Below are 24,903 nucleotides of genomic sequence, written 5' to 3'. Positions count from 1 at the left end.
AACACTTGCCGAAGACAGATGCCTTTTTTTTTCTCCAAATTCTGATTTCATGTTCAAGCATTCGATTGCAGATAATTACAATGAGATAAATCATGAAACTACTTCAAACTACAATAATATGTCAGGACACTTATGAATGCGTACAGGTGTAATCTAGAGACCAAGATAATCTTTGACGCCGATATCAAACAGCATGCCATAACACATTCTCAAAATTACTTTTAGGAATCGTGGTCACTGGTCAGGGTTAGCAATGCAATAACCAAACACTAATAAAAAAGCTCAAAAGGACACTGAACCATCTATAAGAAAAATAAATCAAAAAAACTATGAACCCGACTGGGTAAAGTTCTCATGTCAATCCTCAAAATCTCCAGCATTTTCCAACAGGTAATTAGCTGCCAATTCCTCATTGCGATCGCATGCCAAAAATGCCTCAATGACTAGGGCTCTATCAAATCCCATTGCCTCAAGCTATAAATGGGGAGAATATATCCAGTTAGTAAATTCAGATAAAGAGGGAAGCAATATCATTAGGAATATCTTGTACAGCATATGCCCACAGATAAAACACAAAGACAAAAGCCAATAACAATGAACACATACCCGTTCAATAGCCTCCTGTTCAGCTGGGGTGACATTGATAGCATGAGGCATATCTTGGTCAACCTGATCAAATATATCCCTGAAAGATGAAAAGTTTAGGTCCCTTTGGAAATGCCCTGGTTGAAATTTTGTATGCAAGATTATCTATTCAGGGTCTGAAAGTTATATATTTTAGAATATAAAATTACACCCTTCTACAATCTAGATTTAGATGGTAGTTGCAACACAGATTCCTTTACATTCTCAACAATTGAAGAAAACTGTTGAACAATATTTTTTTGTATAGTTCAACTACTGTGGGGGGGTATATTACTCACCCTTCAGAACCTTCAAGAGGTTCATTTATTAACTGAAGAAATTCTGCATTATGCTCTTGAATCATTCTTAACAGTTGTGGGTTTTGCTTTCCAAGCTCCTGAAGCATAGGCTGTAATGGAAGTGGTAGATTGAACTGAGACTGTATTTTTTTTCTTGTAAGAATTAAAATAAAATAAAATACAAGCAGAAAAATTGAACACGGACCTGTAAAATTTGAGGATTTGCTTGAACCATTGAACGCAATGCTTGAAACTAAAACCAAAAAAAAAAGATTCAACATCATATAAATCCAATTTGTTAGGTATATAAATCAAAGTAGCATCATTGGACATCTAGCAATTGGCATTAAATGAAATCTAGCAAGAGACTCGAAAACTTCCGTACGCATATCCAGCAGAATATTTATCTAAGCAACATGGTCCAGTTATTCACTCGTACACCCAGTCTCCCTAGCTCTGCTCATGTGAATCTATAATATTCACCATCCCTTTATTTTTAGGCATTGCCTTTGTATCATCTTGACAGACGTGGCATTGTTAAAACTAACATAGTCAATGCACATAACAATTCGGCAAATGTTGATGTGAAACAAAATGCAAGAAGTTTTAGGCATGTTCAGTTTTTAAATGCATTAAAACAGCAACAATAATAAGAACCAAACCTGTTGATTGTTTCTAAGGAAATCAAGGGATCCAAGTCCGCCGGTGCCGCCGCTGCCACCTCCGGCAGAAAGTGTCTCCTGGGGAAGTTTCACATAATTGAAACAAGAAACAAATATGCACAATACATGATGGAAGTCCTCCAAAATCTACGGTTATACCTGAGGAAACATGTTCAAGGGAGATGTGTTAGGTGCTCCAGATGCAGGTGCAGTAGGAGATGCACCAGTGTCAGTTGCCTGACCTGCAGCAAAACGAGGGACAGCAACTTCCGCAGTCTCTGGGATTCCCTGAAGATCAAACAAACATAAGTAAATAAAGTAAATAAACAAACATAAGTAAATAAACATTGCAGCAGAATCTATATTGAGTTTGGACATACAGAATACAAGTAATCCACTGCTCGTTCTGGATTGTTATAGGCAGCTCGAAGAGCACGTGTAACTGTTTCTTTGTCCCAATTGCCACCGCCTATATCCATTATTTGTTGAATAGTTTGCTCAAGATTACTGCCAGCAACTAAATTTGAAGCAGCTTGACCATAGGTATCAGTTTGTGCACTAAAACAAATGTATGGAACTTGTATCAGCCCTTACATCATTCATAATTTATTTATTTTCCAAGTAAAAAGGCATAAAAGAACAAGATATATAAGATCACAATCAGTACATTTTCACACTTCTGACCCACTAAATCCACAAAACGCAAACAAAAAAACACAACCCTTATAGAACGTGCAATCCGATGTAGCAAAGTGCACAGATTTTGGGAACCAAAAATAAAGAAGGTAAATCCTTTCGGGATTTGATAATTTCTACATTAAGAGAACAACTGTTCAATTTTCATTGCAGGGTTGGGGCTCGGGAGGAAGTCGTCAAACACAGAGTTAGCAATTCGAGCGTTAAATTTTGCCCAGCATGAAGGAAATCACATAAATCACAAGATCTAATCTGGTATTTGACATGCATGGGCATAGAACTTGGTACTATATCTAATAACCTTCAGGGTTGATTCATATTAATGCGAAATCATACACAAAGATTAGATCATTGATAATTCTAGAACGTGTGTAACATGTCATCCATTAAAGATAACCGATATCAACAACAAAATCAATAAAAATGACTACGTACTGCAGTGGAATTCCAAAAGAAAGGAATCCTTTCCCACTACCATTTTTAGAGGTCAAACAATTAGTTAACTTGAAGCAAATAATGCACAATTAGATAATAATCCATATCAAGTACTTGCAGCCAATATTACAAAAGTTGACAAATAACTACAATCTTGTATGAAAATAATATTCACAAGGCTAGAATATAATACCAGAACCAGCATTCCTCCTAGAGATCCCAACCTAATTTACCAACTTTTACAAGATTTTGATCCACCTAATTAGGAACAAACTTGTGATCGATTGCAACTAAGTTTCGTTAGAATAATCCAAGACAATTGATTTTTACTCAAAATTATAAATTTGAAATATAATTTGAAGTCAATCCTGTCGTCTATAATAAATCAAAAGTAAATTTAATTTCATAGGCATCTCTTTTTATAAAAAGATAAGGTCCTTTAAAGGAAGATTCTTGTTTTTTCACACTTGATATCATCAATTCTATAAAAATAAATCAAATTCTCTCAAAGTCCAACGTTTTCTGGTAACTGGTAAAATAGCAATTCTACCAAAAGCATCAATTTTTTTCTTTTTGAAAAAAAAAATAATAATGTTTTACTAGTTAAATGATTTCAACCTTGAGAATTGTTTCGAACAAAATAAAAATTAATTGAAGTCCACATTTTCAGACAAAGATGATTATCCTGTAAAAGACATCCCTAGTATAAAAGCGAAGATCAAGGAGAATTATCTATCATGTACAACTGCAACCCAGCTCTTCGGCAAAGAGTGTGTTCCCAAGAATCAAAACACATAATCTTTCAATCAAAAAGGATCAAAGAAGAGACCTCACTATTGCAATAAGGTTCACCCTCATATTTGATTATCATGTAATTCACCATCATCAAGTTTCTAACGTAGACTTTAACTTCAATCCTCAGATGGAACAAAAAGTACTGCTATTCTGAATAACCAGCCTAGGGTATTCCTCTATGAAAAATGTAATTACAAATGTGTTAAGCTGAATAGAATAAGATTGTTCTTAAAATATTAAAAAAAAAAAAAAAAAAAAAAAAAAAAACCCAACCTATAGCAACAAGGAACTTCATATTGAAAGTGTGAACTTGGGACTTTGTTTTAGCCATCTTCCAGTAATACGGTTGCCCCACAAAGCAAACAGACCAAGATTCCCAGTATCAGGGACTAGGTTTTCAATACTTAATCACGATTACTTGTTTGCCTATGATGTTCGGTAATATTATCTCATAGAATTAAAAAAAAAAACAAACATAATGCCAGAGATAGGGCTCTTACGTAGCTGTTGCTGTTTCAGAAGCTGATGTTGTGCTCTTTGAGATCCTGCAATAATAGATTGAACATATATGAGGCAAATCTAGCTGATGCAGAAATATTTAATAAAAACAGTTGTCATATAAACTTACGGTGCTTGAACTTCAGCTGCAGGAGTTAAATTAGGAGTTGCTGCAGTTGTAGGTGGAGTTACAGCAGCAGGCTGTCATAGACAAATGGGAAACAGCTTATTCAGAGAGAGAGAGAGAGAGAGAGAGAGACAGACAGACAGACACTGTCCAACAACAAATGAAACAGAAGACTACCTGGGCAGATGAGGATGAGGTCCCGGTTGAACTTGAAGTTTTACTCTGTAAAAATAGGCAATGATTCAAAGAGCATGGTAAAAATACAAAAAGTGGAAGAGGTACTGAAAATGAAGTCTTCATGTAAAGAAACCTGACCCCAAAAGGAAATATATACTCACATTCACAAAAATAAATAAATAATAAACAGGAAAAATGTCATTCTATACCTTACTACTTTTGAAGATTTATGCAAAAGTAGCATAAATAGATCAATTTATTAAAATGACTTCACTCCAAAAATTTCCAAACTAACCAACAGTTTGTTAAACAAAAGTATGTAGTGACAACGAAACAATTAAGTCTTGCCCCAATTATATATTGCAACTTCTATGCCTTAGCGGTTCAATAGTTTTTAGTTGTAATTTTCCATATTCTAGACATGCATACTTAATAAGAGAAATGGTTTTTATGATATTAATGAAGTCTGATTGTTAGTTTATTGTAATAACTGCCAGAAAGCAGAAGTGCAGACTTTATGAAAGTGAACGAGGATATTAAGGATTATGAGCATTCCTCAAATATCACAAAGATTCTGCTCACCACAAAATGAAGGTCTAAAATAAATTACAAAAAGAAGATATAATATCATATGTATTTGGATAAAGCATAACATATAGCCAAATGTAATTAGTTTACACGTGAAAAATATGATTTTATGTATTCTGCTATAAGTAACTCCGCATATAGCCAACCCCAAGTAAATAGAATTGAGACAATTTTGGAAGTTATTCCCAGCTTAAGGCATTTGATAGCAAAAACAAATTACTATCATGATAAACCACCCATCACCATAATTAACAGGTATCTGAGGGGAAACACCTTCATGTTTCACTCTAGTTAGTTAACATAACCCTTTATTTTCAAAATCATTTGCACAACACCGCACAGTTCCACTCCAATTGCACTTGGGACCAGTCAGGATGCCATTTAAAGTACAAAATTCACTTCAATCATTTTATGACAGCTACCGAATGATAATGAGATAGATCTTAACAGCTGCAAATGGACTAACAGAGCATTGAGAATAACAATATATACAACTCAACAATTCATTAAAAAATCAGTGCATAAAACAGAAGCTACAAAAGTGACACCCTGCAATCAGAATTGGATATCATTCAATGTATTATCTACGGTTTGGCACTAGGACAAACCAATGAAGAAAATAGGATTCAATTTATTATTTATAGTTTTTTTTTTTCATACAACTGAAGACAGCTACTTTAAAACTAGGTGAAAGCAATATTCCACCCCTTTTATTTTCTTTTTAAGGTTTATGCTCAAATAGTTATTTCAAATATTTTGTTCAGCCACCATTATTTCTCAAGCAGTAGTATAGAATTAACAACACATTAGCAGTGAAAAGGTTACAGAGGGAATACCTTGCTAAGCATGACAACAAGAAAACCATCTTCAGTGACCTTATTTTCTGCCAATGTAGTTTCATCTTTCAATACTTTCCCATTGTGAATCAATAGTTGCTGCCCACAAGGGTAATTGTCCTTTCCTTGCACATCTTCAATATTCTTCTTCACAGCCATTACCTTTTAACATAAACCTCTAATAAATACACGCTTTCCAAAACCATTATGGAATGATAATAATTCACATTATGCATAAAAAAAAAATCTACCAATAAAGCCTCAACTTGCTTGAAGCAACTAAAAGCACATCACTAATGAAAATGTGAAATTAACAGCTAAGAAACCCAAAACTGTTAACACAGAAAAATTGAATATTTACACTTATTAATTTAATTCGTCCCTCCTAAAAAACTTTTTTGATTTTACATAAATCAGCTTAGCCATTGATATTTATAGGGCTTTCAAAAGCTTGAGCTGTTGAGTTTGTTTGTAATAAATTTATATATATACATAAAAGAAGAGCTACTCACTGTATCGGTGGGCTGAACCCTAATTTCGAAATGGCTGCCTTTCAGAGTTTTAACGGTGAGCTTCATATCGGCTAATTGGACAAAGATAGGAGACGTCAAAGCTTAATTGAATGCGAAGAAACCCTAGAGGGAAACGAGACAGAGAGAGAAACGATGGTGATGAAGGTTAATCAAGACAGACAAAGAAAGCAGAACCGAGCTGGATTTCAGTTTTTATATGGTGTGGCCGTATGCAGAGTAGGACACGTGACCTCAAACAAAATTTCTATACCTGTTGCGGTAAACTAAAAAGATCTGCTTCTATACTTCTTTTTTTTTTTTTTTTTGAAAGAGAATACTTCTAAATACCTTATTTTACTTGAAAAAGGAAAAACAAAAGCTCTGCGACTTATTTATTTATTTTTTATATGACTTATTTTTTTTTAGTATAAATTATATGATCTAATTCTTATTTTATCTTATTTTACTAGTTTTGTTTTTGACTTCTATTGCACATTGTCATTATTTGTTATTTAAATAGTTATTACAGTTATTAATCTATTCTTATAAAATATTAAACATGATTATAATTTTCCTTTTATGTTATTTAGACTTTTACAATGTTAGAGTATGATTTCATATGTAACAATTTTGAATTAAATTATATTTCTATAAGTAAATAATATTATTTTTAAACTAACTTTTATATGATAGGGCGATATTACCATCAAGTATATTTAATAACACAATTATAGACGATAAAATGAAAAAAAATATATTATTAATCATAAAATTAGACTTCAATTATCATTTAAAATTCATTAAAAAAAGCTTTTGATTAGAAAGAAGTATTGTTTGATTAGTATTGATGTATTTAGTTTCATCTTTTTATTCATTTTCGCGCAATTGAAAGTGAAATACAATAATAAATAAAAATGGAGTATATAAATACAATTTAAAAATTAAATAGAAATTTTATAGGTGATTTAAAATAAACAAATGCATTATCACTACAAAAACTACTTATAATGATAAATCAATATCCACAGCAAATTACCAAAAGGACTGTTCTACATATTCATGTAACCAAAAAGTATCCTATAAACTGATATGTTTGTTGTTGGTAAACAAAAAAATACCCTAAAACTAACTAAATCAATTAACCTTGGCTTGAATATGGTGGAGGCTGACTTAGGTCCATTGTGTATTGTTGTACTACATAATTACTATTCTCCATCCTGCCAGTGCTGGTTGCAATTCCATTGTCTGTCTCATTATTCCTTCTGACCTTCATTTTCTTCCCTACAGCTGCTTTAATGGTCTTAATTCCACTAGCTTGTGTAGGTCCTACTGCTCTATTAGGTATTTGTATATTTGAGCATTCTCCTTGTCTTCCCAGATTCACTTTTTCATTTAGCCCTAAACCTACATTCTCCAATTTTATCTTATTTTCCCTAGCAAACAAAACTCCTCGTCATCTAAACATTCTCCATCTGCTTTACTATCTTCACTCTCGTCTTCTTGGATTGCATTATTTAACTCAATAGCATCACTACATTCTTCATTAGAATCGCTGATTGCATCATTACTTGTTCTTTTATCCATTGTGCACTGCTCTTCATACATGAATTGTTCTTTTTGGATCCCCTTTTCTATTGTACATTGACCTTGGACTTCATTCTCCATTGAAGCTTCACCAAATTCATCTCCCACCTCCTCATTTGAGTATACATAGTTGGCATGATCATATTCCCTATTTTCCTTAATCCGCATGTCAGTTTGAATGTAAACCTTGAGCCATCCAAATTTCTTCCCTCTTTCAAACATCAATTTCACCTCATCATCATCTCTAGCAAACTCCAATGTCAACCATGGTATATGGGGTTTGTAGTACCCTATTTGTTGCACCTCACCACATCCATATTCTTTAACTTTGTCAAACGCATCAACATATGTCATGGACCCAGTTTGTATCCCGTTCCTTCAACTTCTTCCCACCAATGTAGTTTATCCTTCCACTTTTCTTCCTTTTCTCACCCATATTACCACCTATCCAAACCTCTAAGGGAAACCTGTGTATTGAACATCACAAATACATATATATTAATTCCCCCACCCATATTCACAGCAACATTTGACAAAATAATCACTACTGTCTTAGTCAACAAGCAAAATTGCAAGCATATGATGCAATAAAATACTCAAGGTGGGCAGCAAACAATGCAGTAAACGAGGGCAAATGTGCATAGAAAGAGGAAAATTGTTTGTAAGCAATGGTACAATAAAATGGGGGAAATGAACAATCAATATCATGATAAAGAAATCAAAATGGCAAGCAACAATAATCATCCAAACAAATCAATATTATTGCACGTCAATTAATACTTCCACCAAACAACATTAATTCCTTTTTTCCTAAAACCCTAATTTTTAGAGATTTAAATTAATTTTACTTACCATTTTCTCTTCTTCGCCCACATTTCCAACAATGTCAGTCAAGTGTCTATCTATAATCAAATTCGCTAATAATGAACGTCAGTTTCTGCAAAGAAGTTTCGATAGTGACTGCGAGCAAGTCATTATCAAGAAGGAACAAGAGATGGTCCACGGAGAAGAAAGGCGAGGAGCGATGAAATTAGGAAGAGAGAATCGAGAAATTTAATTTCACCCTGCCAGCGGGGTGCCTTTTACTTATGCTGAAAGAATGAGTTTTGATATTTTCAGGGATTTTGGTTTGGCGAGACACATTTTATATTACTTTATTCAAAATCCTGGTTTTAATTTTAGGGTGACAATATTATTAAATTTCTAAATTGAAGTATTAGAAGGATGAATGTTAATTTAGAGTATTATCGTAATAAATCGCAAATTTCATAATATTTTTAAAAGTTAAGCTCAATTTATTACTCCGTAATATAAATAGTATATCCACAAAACAAGCATTTTTAGTGACTTACAACACAAATAATAACATCATGAAATATCATTATGGTTGTGACTTTCAAGTTCATGTCTTTAATTTTGGTTCTTGTATGGATAGAAGCAACTCATAATAACAATTTCAAATATTTGTATGGACCGACAGAAAAACGTAGGGTTTTATCTTTAATGTTTTTTCTTTTTTTTTTTCTCTCTTTTTGTATCAATAATTATTTATATCGTGGCAAATGTAATGTAAATTGTCTATTTATGTTATGGAAATAATTTGATATTTTACATGGAATAAAATAAAATGTTATATTTCGACTAATTGTGAGTACATGACTATTATGTTTGCTCTATAATACTTATTACCTTTGAAATTTAATATCCTTAAGAAAATTATTAAATTTATTTAAGTTATAATAAATTATTAAATAAATTGATTATATTATCATTAATTTAATACTAATTTTTTAAGAAAACCATTAAATTGAAGTAATAATTATTGGTCATATACAAATGATAAATATGAAAAAAAATATTTATTATTATTTTTTAAAATTGAAAATGTGATAAATATTATAGAACGAGTAAGTAATTATTTATTATTTTCAACCCTCTTTTATTAAATAGGATTGGTTCAGTGTCATTTCAGTCATCTCGGATCTTTATTGCTGCCATTTACAAAGCTAACTCCTATAAGTTACCTGTTTATGAACACCTACATGACCTTCCCTGTTTTCTTCAGGCTATTCCTCATCTGTACTTCTAGATATATATTATGAGCTTGCTATGAAAATTAGAAAAAGCTTCAATTATCAAAATCTGAATCACACGAACCATATAATGTGATCAATAATAATAATAAAAAAGTTCTAACCATACAATCACACAGCTGCAAAACAATCAAAGGGAACTTTCTTATCCTCAGTACGATGAAACTTTCCCATGGATTTATTGTAAAGGATATATCACCTACTTCCAATTTGAGTTGTTTTCGTTATCACATTCAGTTCTTAATTTGGATTATAAGAATCGCAATTCTTTAAATTTATAGTAACAGAAATCATTAAAGTTAAATAAATAAATAAATATATATATAAAAGGAAACTTACCCATGGATTTCACTGTGAAGGATATATGAATACATTATAACTTGAGAAATTTTTTTTATTACCGAGATTTATTTCTTGATTTGGGTTTTAAGAATTGCAACTCTTTCAATTATTTTTTAGTAACAGAAATTTCGGATAGGTTACATTTTGTAGTGAACTGCAATGGATAATAATTCGCAAATAAGAAATACATAAGCTGTTAAATTAATAAATTTAATAAGATATTAATTAGATTAGTAAGCGACTTCAATTCTTATAAAGAAAATAATACAAATTATGATAATAATCTCATCAATAGATATATTTCAAAAAATAAAAAATAAAGAAATAAAAATTTACGTGACATGATAAATACGAGAATAATTTCTTTTATAAATCAACGAAATACAATTTGTTTCGCTGAAAAAGAAATTACAACTTACTATTATGTCTTTTTTAGGAAGTAAAAGGCAAATTTTGGTTTAATTTTATCACTTTCGTGTGCAAATCAGGTTGCACAAAAGAAACATGTCAGATTCAATGACTCATATCTCATAATTAACTAAAAAAAAAAACCCTCAGAAAATTAGAATGGTATATTTATATAAAAAAAAAAAAAACCCAAATCAAAATCTCAGTACTTTTTAAGTTCTGCGTATTAAATATTTAAATTTTTATTTATTGATATTGAGGCATTCAATTTTATTTCAGCAAAGAATAAATTTTAAACTGCAGAAGAGTACAAGAAATATTAATCATTAAAATAAACACAATAATAATGGTAAATGTGGAAATTTTCCATTCAAAATGAGGGTTTAATTTTGATAAATATAAAGATTTAAGGACTCAATATTGACAAATAAAAATTTAGGATATAATTTTAATAAAAATAATAAAGAATCTCAATCAAATTCAACATACATAACTATCATTTTTCTAATTCTCAGTTAGATAAATGGTTATTTTTAATAAAAATAGAAATTTAGGACTCATTGTTCACAAATTGAAATTCGGAGACTTCATAAACAAAACGCGGTAAATTTAGGGACTTAAATGTCGTTTTTCAATTTTAAATAAAATAATAATAAAAAAACAAAAAGGTGGCGGGATTAAAGGAAACGTGAAAAAGAAAATACAATTAGTTTTTGATTTAAAAACGAAAAGAAAAGAATTTAACGACATACAAACATGGCGCAAAGTTTGAGCGGCTATCCGATAGCTCCGCTTTCCCTCATATTTCACGGGAAACAACAACATCGTCTTTGTCATCAATGCTGCCTCTCTCTTCTATCAGCTTTTCTTTCCTTTCTTTTCACTTCTCTCTGTCTACTTTTCATATGATCATTTCTTCGCCATTACTTTTTCTTTTCCTTTAGAGTCAATGCCTTTGATCTCTTTCCATTTGTTTAAAAAGCCATGATTGATTGATTGATTGATTTTTCTCTTGCTTTTTTTTACCAGTTTCGAATTACACTGTATTTGGTTGAGCTTAGGATCTGTGGATCGCCAGTGTGCTGATTTTTCAGGTCGTTGGAAGACAATGGAGAAGAAGAAGTATCCGATTGGGTCAGAGTTTTATTCTTTGTACGAAGAGGTCGGGCAAGGCGTGAGTGCTTCGGTACATCGGGCTTTGTGTATTCCATTTGAGGAAATCGTCGCAATCAAGATTCTTGACTTTGAACGCGATAATTGTGATTTGGTAAACTAAATTCATTTATTTTCAATTTTGCTTTTTCTGCGTCTTTGTTTATTCGTTTGTGTGTGTTTTTTTAAGTCTGTTTCAGCTTCAATTGCTTTAGTATTACCGTGAAAATGCTAAATGAGCTTTTTGAATATGGTAATTGGTCAGACTTATGAGCATGATTATTTGTTGGATTAAGGTAATAGATCTTTTGCAATTTTTACATTAGAGTTTGAAGTAGTAAAACTGTCATCTTCAGTAGCGAGGACATAATTTCTTGAGGTGTAAATAAAATGCTCAGTGCAAGTCTGCACTAATACGTACATAAATGAATTGCAATTTCTTCATAGAAAGTTGAAAACCATTGATAAGAAAGATGGAGGTTCTTGCTTTTTACAGGAATCTAGATGAGCAGGCATGTTTGTAGTATTTTCTTCATTGTAGGATCTTGTTGTAATTTGTACTTTTGAATAAGTATTATTTAACTTTTAAGCTTAGATGCTGAACATACAAAAATTACAAGAGAATTGGCAAACAGTGATGCGTCCATTATATACTTTTGCATATTTCTTCCATTTTCCCAAGTATAGAGACATTACTTTGTGTTTCAATACCCGACTTATTCTGTGGAGACCATGGAAAGTGACTGAGCTAGAGTAAATTTGTGGTCCACGGCCGATAGGGTCTTTTGCATCAATTTTGTTAGCATGAAAGTTCTTGTCTGTGTTTTTTCCTATTCTTTCATTGTTGACTATATATGTCCCCCTAAATATGTGTTGTCCACAGAGTAACATCTCTCGTGAAGTGCAAACAATGATCTTGGTTGACCATCCAAATGTTCTGAAATCACACTGCTCCTTTGTTAGCGATCATAATCTGTGGGTTGTTATGCCATACATGGCTGGGGGTTCTTGTCTTCACATATTGAAGGCTGCTTATCCAGATGGTTTTGAGGAGGTAGTGATAGCAACAGTACTACGTGAGGTATTGAAGGGCTTAGAGTATCTTCATCATCATGGACACATACATCGAGATGTTAAGGTGAGTAATTGATTTCTTGTTAGCAATAAGTTACTGTAAGCATTTCATTTTGGCTTTATTTCATGCCTCACAAAGTCTCTTCATGTTTTTTATCAAGCAGCTTGGGCATGCAATGTTTTGAGTATTTTGTTTTGTGAACTTTAAATATTTAGGCTATTCCTTAGAATGACTAGTGATAGGAGAAGCAAGACCTTACTAAGAAGTTGGTGGCAAAAGGATGCGACATTACTAATCCTGTTTCTGGAGCAGTACAATCACATGTTTGGTACTTGTATGGGAACTGGCTTGCATTTTAAACATCATTGAGAGGACTTATTCTTTGATTTTGGACTTAAAAACTAATATGTAAGGGTTGTTGCACGGGCAAAAGTTGATACTCATATTTTTCTAGATTTGATTCTCTGGTTGGTTGTGTGATTCAAGAGTGGACTGTATCATTAAAAATGAATTTAGTTTCAAAAATTCAATGTCTAAATTCAAGTTTTTGAAAATGGAAGTATCAAATATAACTTATTTTAAACCTGGAACTTTTTTTTCTTTACTTAAATTCTCTCCATCTGTTTTCTAATTTCTATTGGAATGGTATAGAGAATTAGGAATTATGTATAAATTTCTTTTGAAGAAAAAGATTTAGGATATTTTAACATCATTTGGCTAATTGAGAGATTAGTTGTATGCTTGAGTAGGAAAGGAGTTTGAACATTACTAATTGGTGTTTAAACATTTTGCCTTCAAATATCAAATCCAGTATTGTTAATTTATTAATTTGGCAAATAAATTTCTATCTGTTAGTCATTTTCAAAAGTACAACTCATTTTTAAGTTCTTTCATTATTATCTTATGGTCTTTATAGGCGGGAAATATTCTCATTGATTCACGTGGTGCTATCAAACTGGGAGATTTTGGTGTTTCTGCTTGCCTCTTTGATTCAGGTGATAGGCAACGCATGAGGAATACATTTGTGGGAACACCTTGCTGGTATTCTTCTACTTTAAGAATTAAACAACATTTTAACTTCATAAAAGATAAGAATTTAAAAACTAGCAAGAGATACAGAACATTGATTTCCAAATTTTAAGATCTCAATATCATCATTTCACCATTTTCGAAATCGAAATTGTTCTATTGACGTTTCAGACTTGAACAAACATGCTAAGCTTTGTCTTGTCTTGAGCAAAAGGTAATAGAAATGTTATTAAAAGCCAATTTATTTTTTATTTGAAAAGTTTAAGGATGAGCATACATCTTCAGATCACTTATATTTGAGTACTTCTTTTTATCAATAAAACAATTGAAGATCGTAACTGATAGATTTTTGTTCTCGGTGGATCTAGTTAGAATTGATAATATTAAAACTTCAATTATTAGGAAGTTTCTTCGCTAAGAACCTTATTCTTATTTATAATCCACAGTTACTCATATATTTGTTTTGCAGGATGGCACCTGAGGTCATGGAGCAGTTACACGGATATGATTTCAAGTTAGTTTATTTTTTCTCTCAAGAGTTTCTCCGTCTCACACTGACTGGATAGGTGACATTGATGTTCTGTTTGGAAATTTTCCTACAGGGCTGATATTTGGTCTTTTGGGATAACTGCTCTAGAGCTTGCTCATGGGCATGCTCCATTCTCAAAATATCCTCCAATGAAGGTGCAAACATAGACATATTCATATATTCACACTATTAACGTCATATTTAGTAAAGCACTACTACTGTAATTTCAATCTGAAGCAATATTTCTCTTGAAAGGTATTGCTTATGACTTTGCAAAATGCACCCCCTGGCCTGGATTATGAAAGAGACAAGAAGTTCTCTAAGGTGCGCTTTCAAAAAGCTATTGAAGTTAGCACCCATTTGGCTTAATTATGTTGCATGATGTACACTTTCTCTCTTCTTCAGTCTTTTAAGCAGATGATAGCTAGTTGCTTGGTAAAAGATCCTTCAAAAAGGCCTTCTGCAAAGAAGTTGTTGAAGCATTCCTTTTTTAAGCAATCCAGGTCAAGTGATTACATATCAAGGACACTTTTGGAGGGATTGCCTGCGCTTGGTGATCGTATGAAAGCATTAAAGGTTAGTCAGCTAATTTTGGGGAGATGAGTACTGATAAAATTGCCTGAAATAGTCCAAACTGTGATTATATTATACTTAAAATTGGTGTCATTTGAAATATAGAGAAAGGAAGAGGATATGCTTGCACAGAAGAAGATGCCAGATGGGCAGAAGGAGGAAATATCACAGGTTGGAAAATTTAAATTTATTCATGTAAAGAGAAAAAATTGTTTCATTCTATTTCTTTTCCCAAGTTGATTGTGTGAAGAAATAAAATGTTGATTTATGTTTTTACTTGCTTAAGTTGTCTTCTTTGATTCTGAGTTACCTTGGCTTTTTTTCATCTTATTTCTTTAATAGATAGTCAGTATCCTTGTCCCTTTAACAGTGTTTATGCTCTCTCATCAACAACCATTTGTACATTACAACATCAACATTAAAATGTGGAATATGGCTCTTCCTAGAAAATCTGTAAACTTTATACATGTAAAAGAAAATGAAGAAAACAAGGAAATTATAGTCTAAGTTTTTCTTTTGTTCCTAACATCACAATTTTATGAACATTTTGAGTTTTAAATCCAAATTTGTAAGTTGATTTAGAAATTAGGTTTTTCATCAAATAAATGATCTCAGGTGCACTATGAATTTGGATCATGTTTTTGGTATTTTCATGCTTCGAAAAAAATGGTTTAAGAGTATGAATTTCTTCAATGTTACTTTGTGTTCTGACAATGATTTGTATACTTTGGCTGTATGCTTATCCTAGATTTTCTTATTTCCTTATGAATGTATGCAGAATGAATATAAACGAGGAATTAGTGGTTGGAATTTCAATCTTGAAGATTTGAAAGCTCAAGCTTCCCTGGTATGGAAACAATTTCTGTTGTTTTCTGTTATAATCGTTAAATGGAACAATGAGTAGTATCACACTATGTTTTCCCTATCAGATACAAGATGTTGAAGACCCTATAGCTGATAATAATCTGGTGGGAAGCTCCAGTTCATCACTTGCAATCAATGGGCTTGAGAAGCAATTAGAGTCCCAACAATGTCCCTCGGGACAAGTTGCAGAAAAGGTATTTCAATATTCTGGTTTGGAAGCTTGTGAGTTGTATTTTAATCTCTATTTTCCATTTGATGGGTTCTTTAGTTTCTCATGGTCATATATTTCACAGGACAATAATGATCTGAAGCAAAATCGACCCACTCCTCTTCCATCAGTTAACTCATCTGTAAATATTACGAAGTATGTTTCTACCTAGATGCATAGTCATTGTTAATTCATTTAGAGTTATATGAAGTAATCAGAACACAGAGTATGAGTGTTTCTAAAAGGGAAAAGTAAATTAGAGTTCCATATGAATGCTGCATCATTTTATCTTTAATTATTGTTAATTGGAAGTGCTTTTGATTATGCTGACTTAGATCTAATGAAAGATTTTTCTGGACTTAAGATTTAATGAAAAATATGATTCATTTTCCAGATTTATATTTGAAAAATCTGATGATGACTCCAGCATTGCAAGTCCATCTTGTGAACAATATGTTTCACAGGATACATCGCCCCGACGAGATGATAATCTGGAAAACAATGTGACTGGAAAACCTATTTTTGAGATCAGTGTAAAATCAATGGAGCGCATACCTTCTCTACAGAAAACAGGAAGTCCATCAGGTGGCTCTACTTTAGCAGAAAGTATTATTCCTCATAAAGGAGAAAGGTTTGACACTGAATTCTTACAGAATAATGGAAACTTTTTTGCATGAATGAAATGCTTTTCTTGAATTGCCTAGTTTTTGCCACCCTTTAACACATAATCAGTTGAAGTCAGGCAGAATTGCTTTTATAAAAGTAACTAGTCAGTTTTCTTCCAATTATTTAACATCACTTGCTCTTATATATATATTTTGGTGATTGTATTTCTAGAACTTTCACAAGTTGCTTTCAGATTAGAACAAATTGGAGTTTGGGAACATATGGGATAATTTACATGGATAAATGATAACCATCACTAACATATCAAGTTAATTTCAATTATAAAAGTTATTTATTTATTAAAGATGTAGGCAACTTTATTCTTGTCTTTGAAAAATGTTTTTAACATTTTGAAGCCTTGACAAACATAATCTTGACTAAATCTTTGTATAAGGCCTAGTCTGCTTGTTATTTATGCAAATGAGTTGCATTCTAAGTTTTTTTTGTTCTCTCTGCAAGGTTTTCTGGGTAATATTCTTATTATTATTGCTGGGATGTGGTGAATTAATTTAACATAGGAGCTAGACCTTTCAGCTACACAGATCTCTAAAGCAGTAATAAACTAGAGAAGTTTGCACAGAAACCACAATCTTTTGGAACTCAATTTTCATGTGCAACTCCTATACTAAAATTGTCCATAATCTGCAAACTTGTCTTTTTCCATATTTTTGCCAAGCCTTTCTCTTGTAACTCAAAGGCTTTACTGTTGTCAAAAGCAAGCAAAGGATGGGAAGAAAAAGAAGAAAGATACAAGGGAGAAAGAGAAAGTATAAGGGAGAAAGAGGGAAATTGCATTTCATTTGCTATTATGTTGTTAAATTTAACATGTATTCACCAAGCTTTGTGTGATTTACAGTGATAAGTTGCAAAATCAACGACAAAATAATTCAAGTCCAGAGTGTAATGATGTGCCTTCTGAAATTCCTTCTAAAGCATCTAAACTATCAGGCAAGCACTTTTCATTCTCATTTTGGTGCAAACTCTTCTCAATTTTTCCATGAATAGCTCTACTTTCTTAATCTGACAAGGCAACTTTTGCTTTCCCATTTAATCAAAGTATTCTTGCAACAGCACCAAACAATGATGAACCTGATGAGAAAGCAAAACCCCCAGTTGTTCAGCAAAGGGGACGTTTCAAAGTTACTTCCGAGAATGTTGGTATAGAAAAGGTGACTTGGAGGGTTTTGGTGTTCACGTCGATTTTTTACATAGACAGGATATAACTCGTCTTTCCTTTTCAGGTGACTCCAAGTCCTATATTGCAAAAGAGCCATAGCATGCAGGTTGGTAGGTCTGAGGTCAGCACATTTGTGCCAAGTTGTCGGATAGATTGCTCCATTTACTATTATAATTTATGGTTATCCTAGAGCTTGCATTATGATTAAATGAGCCACTTTTGAAAGATCTTTTAAGAGTTTTCTGTTTCTTAAACCTCCAGAAAAATTGAATACTTACTCTTCAGCCGGAACTCTGCCTGATTCTGAATTAGACCACAACCGACTGGAATTAGAACTGATAGGTTTGGGCTGATTCAGATCCTTTGAGGCCACTGAATTGACAATCTAGGCGTATTAGTGTCAGTTAAATTGCTTTATGCATAAATTATGGTAGATGCACCTTGAAAATTTGCATGCTTGTATTTCCTGTTGATTGAACTGACAGTTCCAGGCATATAAGTGTCATTTTAAACATACTCTCTTGTTAGTTTCTTAGAAAGGAGATGGCCTACATGTTAACTGTTGAGAATGGTGTTGAGCTTCCACCTTAGGTTTACTGTTAGATTGTCATGAAGAGATATTAAATTATAAAATGAAACCTTCCTTTTGCCCAATACCAAATATGTAACATATGCACACACATGCATGAAACAAAATACATAATTTCATCTAAACCTTATTGTGCCCTGTCTTATGGCAATGCTATTGCTTATCTAGGTGCTTCACCAACATACTACACTTTCTATACCAATATCAGCACCATCTGATGCCACATCATCAACTCTTTCTGGTCATTCTCTGTTTCCACTGCTAAATTCTGTTTTGCAGACAAATATTCATCAAAGGGTATGTATCATCCAGTGTAGTTTTAACTAGCTTTTTTTTTTAAAAAAATATAATTATTGATTTTTCATTTGTCATTGATGTTTTTGGTGTTGCTGCTTTGTTCTTTTCTCTCGACAGGATACTATTCTTAATCTAATGAAGCAAGTTTCAAATTGTGACACTCCAGGTGCAAGCAATTGCTGATCTTGCATTTCCCAACCCCCTTTTTTGGGTTAAAACTAGGGACCTTACCTTGATGTTCTCTTTATCTTTCTAGCTAATCGTCCCGTTGATGGAGGATCCACGCTGGCACAAGTAGGTTCCTCAGAGAGGTCTTTGGTATGTAATCGGGCTCTTTATATTGTGCTGTAGAGAATTTCCAACCAAATTGTCATATGACTCTATGTTGGCTTTGTGATAGATTTGCTTCTGCAAGGAGTGCTATTCTGCTTTCTACAGATAAATTTAAGAAATGTGACATCTTTTTTCCTCTTTTTGGTAACTTGAAATAGCTTTAAGAAGAGAGAGTATATATTAATTGATTCTACAATTAGTTTCATGTTAAGTTTACAGAGTTCTGGTCCTTCTGGAATTGGTTAACAATGGAGAACATAGGTAAAAGTCGTGTGGACATAAAGATTGGAAAATATTTTGATGCCTAGATTTTTAGCTTTTGATAGCAAAACTGCTCTTCTATTCTATTATTCATTTTTCTGTTCATGTCCCATCACAAAGTATAGAATCAGTCAAAGCTAGAACTATTCTTGCTGTTGAAGCTAGATGATTTCCATAGAGAAGATTAACATGGAAGTGCTTGTACAGTTTATAAATAATGATTTCCCATCATTATTTCTTTTTTCCTTTTCCCTGTCTCTTCAGATGATTTTGGAGAGTACAGGTTTTTCTGAAAGGTTTGAACTACCTCTGAGTAAAACCATTCCATATCCATTAGACATAATGATTTTTGTAAACTGAGTTTGCACTCTGCATTTTCTCATGTTGGAGAAGGGCGCATTAAATTTATTGCCACTTTTTACGTTTTTTATTCCTTACTAGAGGCTGTGATTTTGAACTTACACGAAAAATCCCTATAAAGTTGCATTCTAATTTTAAAGCTGAGGATTATGCATGAAATTTTGCAGCTAGAAGCAGCTCATGATAGGGAGAAAGAGTTACTTCATGAAATAACTGATTTGCAGTGGAGGTACTTGTAATGTAATTCAGATGCACATGTGCACTAAGATCTAAATATACTTATGTCTCATTTTGCATATACAGGCTTATATGTGCTCAAGATGAACTCCAAAAATATAGAACAGAAAATGCTCAGGTTACTTTCAATATCCTCTGTTCACATTATCACTTCTACTGTTTAGCCTGTCGATCATTGTCTAATACAAGATTTTCAGGTATGATTTCGGATTTGACCTCGCACCGGGATGGTGATTATCGAACAACTTTCACAAAACCCATTACAAAATGCAGATGAATGAGAGAAAGGAAAACACAGATGACCAACAGATACATGATTAAGTATTATTGTTAGCTCATTATTATTTGTAGCATAGGTTTGTTTTGGTATTTTTTAGGAGGAGAATGTTAGTTGTTACGCTGCTTGTGCAGATTCATCAATGGTACTATTAATTGTACATGATTTATATTATCTTATCCAGGCCAACTTGGGAGTTGTAAATATATACCTTTGAGCTTAGAAGTAGGCAACTAAACGTATTCTATACTGACTTGGGTAACAAAATGTGTATTGTCGTTTTCTTTCTCTTTTGTTTTTGTTGGTTGGTTGTTTTTCAATCCTCATTTCCATGTTTTTATGATGAAGACGCTGTCGTCTGCTTTTCCAAGACGACAATAAGTGATTACAATTAACAATCAGTTACACTTGGTAGAATTAACGGTTTATGTCGTTTACCAATAATAATAATAATAATTAACTTTATTTTTACTGGTTGATTATAATGAAAAAAAAAAAAAAAAACATTTTTTTTTTGCGCTTATTTCTGTCAACCAAATTGGACAAATGCGAGTGGCGGGCGTTAGAGGTCAAATTGGGAGCCTCTGCTTGAGAGTATTTTCTTACAGTTATTAATTTAATTTTAAAAATATAAATAACTCAATTCACATAGTATTTCATGTTAGAAAAAGAATTCTTTCTAGATGGTTCTTTAAACAACAGAAAGTTAATTACATAATTCGCATTTTGTATTTTTTTTTTAAATTGTACCCTAGTTTATACAATTAAAATTTTTTTATTTATTTTTCTGATTTTTAAATATGAGGAATAGAATTTCATGGTTTTTGTTTTGTTTGCTATAAAACAATTAATTATTACTGCTAATTTTTTTTCACTACGTCGAAATTTGATTTTTTTTTTCTGTCAACAATTATATGTATGATATCTTATATTTTCATATAAAAATATTTTAATATTACAATCAAAATTTAAAAAAATCATTCAAAATATTTTCCTAAAAAAGGATAGAGCCAGCTCCTTCGGTAGGACTGAGCATTAGTAGAAACTCACCGAAAACTCAAAACCGAATCAACCTGTTCAACTTGGTTTCAATTCAATTCAACAGGAACAGTTCGAATTCAGATCACCAACTTTTTTTTTCAACATTTAAAATGGCAAAATATTAGCAGAACGAACCAAATTGATCCAAATCAAATCAGTTTAGTTATTTTCTTGGTTTGCTTGGTTTCAGCTGCACACATTTTTTCTTCAGCTTTCAATCGATTTGATTTGAAAACAGAACCGGCCGATGCACACGAGCAAGGGAGAGAAACAATAACTTCTATACTCTGGTATACATTATAGTTATCGGAAACGATAGCCACCTTGCACCCTTCATTCCCAGAAAGATGAACAAAATAATTTCTCATTTGTTGTTTCTCCACATTGAAACAACTTTTCCAGTAAACTAAAGAACGCAAAATAAAAATATTCTTCAAACATTTATATTAAACAAGTTCAGAAGAATATCTATACTCAACAAGGTTTTAAACAGCAAATAAATATGGAATCATCTCATTGTACCAAATACTAACCATCCAGATTTGGCGTCATATCAAATGACAGAAGGATCTTCTACATCCAGAAAAAGTTACAGCAAGCTGAACTAGTTGAACAAGAACTGAATTACCAATTATCATCAGATTTCCGCTCGATCCAGCATATTTACCAAAGCTATCCTTCTTGGGACCTTGAACGGCAGTTTCAAGCTGAAAGAAATCACGAGGGTTCTTACATATAAGAGACAAATGAGTTACATATGTAGCAACAAATTACGAGGCCAAAAAACACAAATCCTATCAGCTTCAGGGATGCTCTACTGACATTAGAAGGCACATCCAAAACTTGCAATTCTCAAGGCTTAAAACCAAAAAATATTAAATTAAATATAATTCTAATGCTAACCTTATAGGAACACAGTTTTTGTTTTAAGTCTTTTAAAGTTTCCTAAAATTCAAACAAATAGACAGTCAACAGGCAATTTTCAAAAAACTATTTCAAAAAACAAACAGCAACTTTAAAAAACTAGAAATTGATATGACAGTGACGCCAAACACAGTGGAACAAGAATGCAGCTCTATCGTATCATTACCCTTAGCAGACATTCCAAGACCAGGATGCTACTCCATGAATTAACACCAGCAGAAAATAAGCCAGAACAACGAAATACTTCATAAAGCAGACTTTCATTTGTAGTTAAGCTTTAGCAGCTTGCATCCAATCATGGACACTAAAACAACTACAAAACTAATTCCCCTTCGGCATCATGCTAGCAATGAAAGCAAGAAATGACCAACATAAGAACATTCAAAATCTGAGCAAGGGTGAAAAAGGAGTTAAGAATGGCCACATACTACTCGTAAGCAGCAGCAAAGAATTTCCTATATCACATGTTAACCTTTTTTACGGGTAACACATAGAACTCATCAAGAAAACAGAAAAATGCAAGGGTAAGCAGGCAGTCAATAGTTGTCCAAAAAACAAGTTGGGGGCAGTAGCCCATCACACTATCAAGGAAGTTATAATTATTTTAAAATGTTTAATTTATAGTCTATAAGAAGGCCAAAAGTGTACAAATCACACACAGTAGGAACCAAAAATGGAAGTGAAAGAGAAAATGAATCCAGAAATTGTTTTCGAAACAATGATAATAACTGTAATTTCATGGTTGACCTTCTTCCTCTTCCATACCCACAGACCAAAATTGAAATTCTCGAAGCAATATATTAAAAAACATGTCACATGATTTATTTTAAAGAAACCATGAAAAAACACATTTTCAAGTCGGTTAATAAGACAGTAAAAGAAGGCTCAGATTCGCATTTTACCAGACAGAAAGGCCGTGTACTGTATATGAATTCCAAAGAATTCATCTTTAATTTCAAATTTCATGTTTGGTATGAACTAGAAAGTTCTTTTCTATCATCAATAAATGAACTATACACTTGAATTCATTTATACAACACATCCATGGCTGCAAAAGTAGCTATTTGTCAAATAAGACCCTCAAGTCACCCCGCCAAAGGAAGCATCTGTTCCCTACAAATCTACAAATGTTATAAAGATATTTTGCATGAAAACAACAAAAGCCCAAACAGAAACAGAGAAATCTGTAGAGATAGTAGGCTCAGATCAGATATGCCTTCAAATCGGACAAGAAGAAACACCATAACAGCATGGCTGCAACCATCAAAGATCGCCCCGCCAAGAAATCGAGTATTTCTCTTCGAGTCTGATCTTTTAGGGTCACTGAATATATCATCAAAGCCACACACACAAAAAAAGAAGGTATATATATATATATATATATGCAAGGGCTGTTGCCAACGTAAAAAATGTAATCAGTGATCACTGGCTCCGCTATCTATCAGAGAGGACGGCGTCAACCACCCCGAAACCCACCGCCTCTCTCTAAGAGCAAAGCCTCATACTTAAACTAACGAGGGGATTTTTATTTATTTATTTTGAGAATAGATATATCGAATTGTAAATCCCTGGCTTTTTCTATTTCCCGATTCTCTGTTTATGGGATATGATAGTAACATAATTACATATTTACCCTTCGACGTGCATCCTGTTTGGGCAAAGAAGATGAAGGGGTATTATGATAATTTAAGCATAATTCACCGTTCACAAAATAACCCTCCGCGGACCGCAGTCTTAAATTTCAAGCAATTTATTATTATTTATATTTATGCTTTAATTGATTTAACTCATAAGCCGTTGAATAAAAAAATTTGTTGGAAACAGATAATAAACTATTAAATTGAATAAAACTAATAGGATTTGTAATTTAATTTTTTAATCTATGTAATTTTTTTAATTTTATATAAAAATAAGAAATTCTGTAAATTTAAGAACTTTACGCTATCTACACGTTTTAATTTTATTATCTAAATTATCATGAAAATAAAAGCTTACATTTTAAATTAACAAGAATGCAGTTATAACATGACCTGACTATTCAATTTGCTAAGTGCATGTAACTTTTGATTTATGTATATTAAACATAATAGCTCTTTAAAAATTACTCTCCAATTTATCATCTTTATAGCTTTTAAATACAATGACTCTTGATGTTCTCTTATAGTTTTTATGATTTTAAACATAATAGCTCTTTAATTCTATGACTTTTGGTGTTCTCTTATTATGATTTATGAAATTTTATGATTTTTATGACTTAAAAAAATTATGACTTTAAAAATAATGGCTTTTATTATTATTTTTTATGAGTTATTAAACTCTTGAATATTGTTGTTTGTGCTCTTACTATTATTTTCTCTCTTCAAATCTTTTTTTTTTCTCTTTTCAGAAAAAAATAATATACACATTATTAGCTTGAAGAGTGAGACTCTATTTGAAGAGTGAGAGTCTCTAAAATTTGAACATTTGGTATTAGCTTTTAGTTAGGAAAAATTGAAGATCTCATAGAAAAACTGTCTCCCTTACCTCTCTGATTTCTGGATGTTAAACATAATACCTCTTTAATAATTATTCTCTAATTTATGACATTTATAGCTTTTAAATGAAAAATAACTCTTGATATTTTCTTATGATTTTT

General features: G+C 32.2%; 2 protein-coding genes and 2 long non-coding RNA genes across 9 annotated transcripts; 1 reads left to right on the top strand and 3 right to left on the bottom strand.

The window, feature by feature from the left end:
• Positions 1–171: 171 nt before the first annotated feature.
• On the bottom strand, positions 172–6,451 carry LOC105630273 (ubiquitin receptor RAD23b). The gene is made up of 12 exons (XM_012212056.4): positions 6,250–6,451; positions 5,738–5,899; positions 4,314–4,358; positions 4,140–4,210; positions 4,012–4,056; positions 1,966–2,143; positions 1,745–1,873; positions 1,586–1,663; positions 1,129–1,176; positions 924–1,033; positions 607–685; positions 172–474 (listed from the first exon to the last, which is right to left on the bottom strand). The coding sequence occupies exons 1-12, from the start codon at positions 6,313–6,315 to the stop codon at positions 358–360; spliced, it is 1,128 nt and encodes a 375-aa protein (XP_012067446.1). The 5' UTR covers positions 6,316–6,451; the 3' UTR covers positions 172–357.
• Positions 6,452–7,182: 731 nt separating this feature from the next.
• On the bottom strand, positions 7,183–9,002 carry LOC105630272 (uncharacterized). The gene is made up of 2 exons (XR_016319679.1): positions 8,686–9,002; positions 7,183–8,300 (listed from the first exon to the last, which is right to left on the bottom strand). It is a non-coding gene; the product is annotated as an uncharacterized LOC105630272 (long non-coding RNA).
• Positions 9,003–11,411: 2,409 nt separating this feature from the next.
• LOC105630271 (Protein kinase superfamily protein) lies at positions 11,412–20,591 on the top strand. 5 transcript variants are annotated; one of them, XM_012212054.4, is made up of 21 exons: positions 11,413–11,943; positions 12,712–12,966; positions 13,820–13,944; positions 14,402–14,446; positions 14,535–14,616; positions 14,717–14,785; positions 14,867–15,037; positions 15,140–15,205; positions 15,813–15,881; positions 15,964–16,092; positions 16,192–16,262; positions 16,501–16,737; positions 17,629–17,720; positions 17,844–17,941; positions 18,014–18,055; positions 18,707–18,835; positions 18,953–19,001; positions 19,092–19,153; positions 19,957–20,018; positions 20,093–20,144; positions 20,224–20,591. In XM_012212054.4, the coding sequence occupies exons 1-21, from the start codon at positions 11,785–11,787 to the stop codon at positions 20,227–20,229; spliced, it is 2,070 nt and encodes a 689-aa protein (XP_012067444.1). In that variant the 5' UTR covers positions 11,413–11,784; the 3' UTR covers positions 20,230–20,591. The 5 variants fall into 5 exon arrangements, 4 of the variants coding, with proteins under 4 accessions (XP_089581401.1, XP_012067444.1, XP_012067443.1 ...); XM_012212053.4 differs by having other exon boundaries at positions 18,014–18,070; XM_089725275.1 differs by lacking the exon at positions 19,957–20,018 and having other exon boundaries at positions 11,412–11,943; positions 18,014–18,070.
• A 1,016-nt stretch (positions 20,592–21,607) lies between these two features.
• On the bottom strand, positions 21,608–23,832 carry LOC110009147 (uncharacterized). Of its 2 annotated transcripts, none has more exons than XR_002283996.3 (2): positions 21,878–23,832; positions 21,608–21,750 (listed from the first exon to the last, which is right to left on the bottom strand). It is a non-coding gene; the product is annotated as an uncharacterized LOC110009147 (long non-coding RNA). The 2 variants fall into 2 exon arrangements; XR_002283997.3 differs by having other exon boundaries at positions 21,608–21,675.
• Positions 23,833–24,903: the final 1,071 nt, after the last annotated feature.

The sequence above is a fragment of the Jatropha curcas genome, chromosome 1 (assembly GCF_041381405.1).
Source record: "Jatropha curcas cultivar XTBG-Jc1 chromosome 1, XTBG_Jcur_1.0, whole genome shotgun sequence".
NCBI classification, from domain to species: Eukaryota; Viridiplantae; Streptophyta; class Magnoliopsida; order Malpighiales; family Euphorbiaceae; genus Jatropha; species Jatropha curcas.
This window is presented reverse-complemented; position numbering and strand designations above follow the sequence as displayed.

What these genes read in the sequence shown, in the direction of transcription:
- LOC105630271 (XM_012212053.4), top strand. Translation starts at nt 11,785, where the DNA reads ATGGAGAAGAAGAAGTATCCGATTGGGTCAGAGTTTTATTCTTTGTAC. An exon ending in GAGACAAGAAGTTCTCTAAG is followed by an intron (nt 14,786 to 14,866) that starts GTGCGCTTTCAA and finishes TCTCTTCTTCAG; the next exon opens with TCTTTTAAGCAGATGATAGC. An exon ending in TAAAGCATCTAAACTATCAG is followed by an intron (nt 17,721 to 17,843) that starts GCAAGCACTTTT and finishes TTCTTGCAACAG; the next exon opens with CACCAAACAATGATGAACCT.
- LOC105630273 (XM_012212056.4), bottom strand. Translation starts at nt 6,315, where the DNA reads ATGAAGCTCACCGTTAAAACTCTGAAAGGCAGCCATTTCGAAATTAGG. An exon ending in GGGTTCAGCCCACCGATACA is followed by an intron (nt 5,900 to 6,249) that starts GTGAGTAGCTCT and finishes TTATGTTAAAAG; the next exon opens with GTAATGGCTGTGAAGAAGAA. An exon ending in CCTCATCCTCATCTGCCCAG is followed by an intron (nt 4,211 to 4,313) that starts GTAGTCTTCTGT and finishes TGTCTATGACAG; the next exon opens with CCTGCTGCTGTAACTCCACC.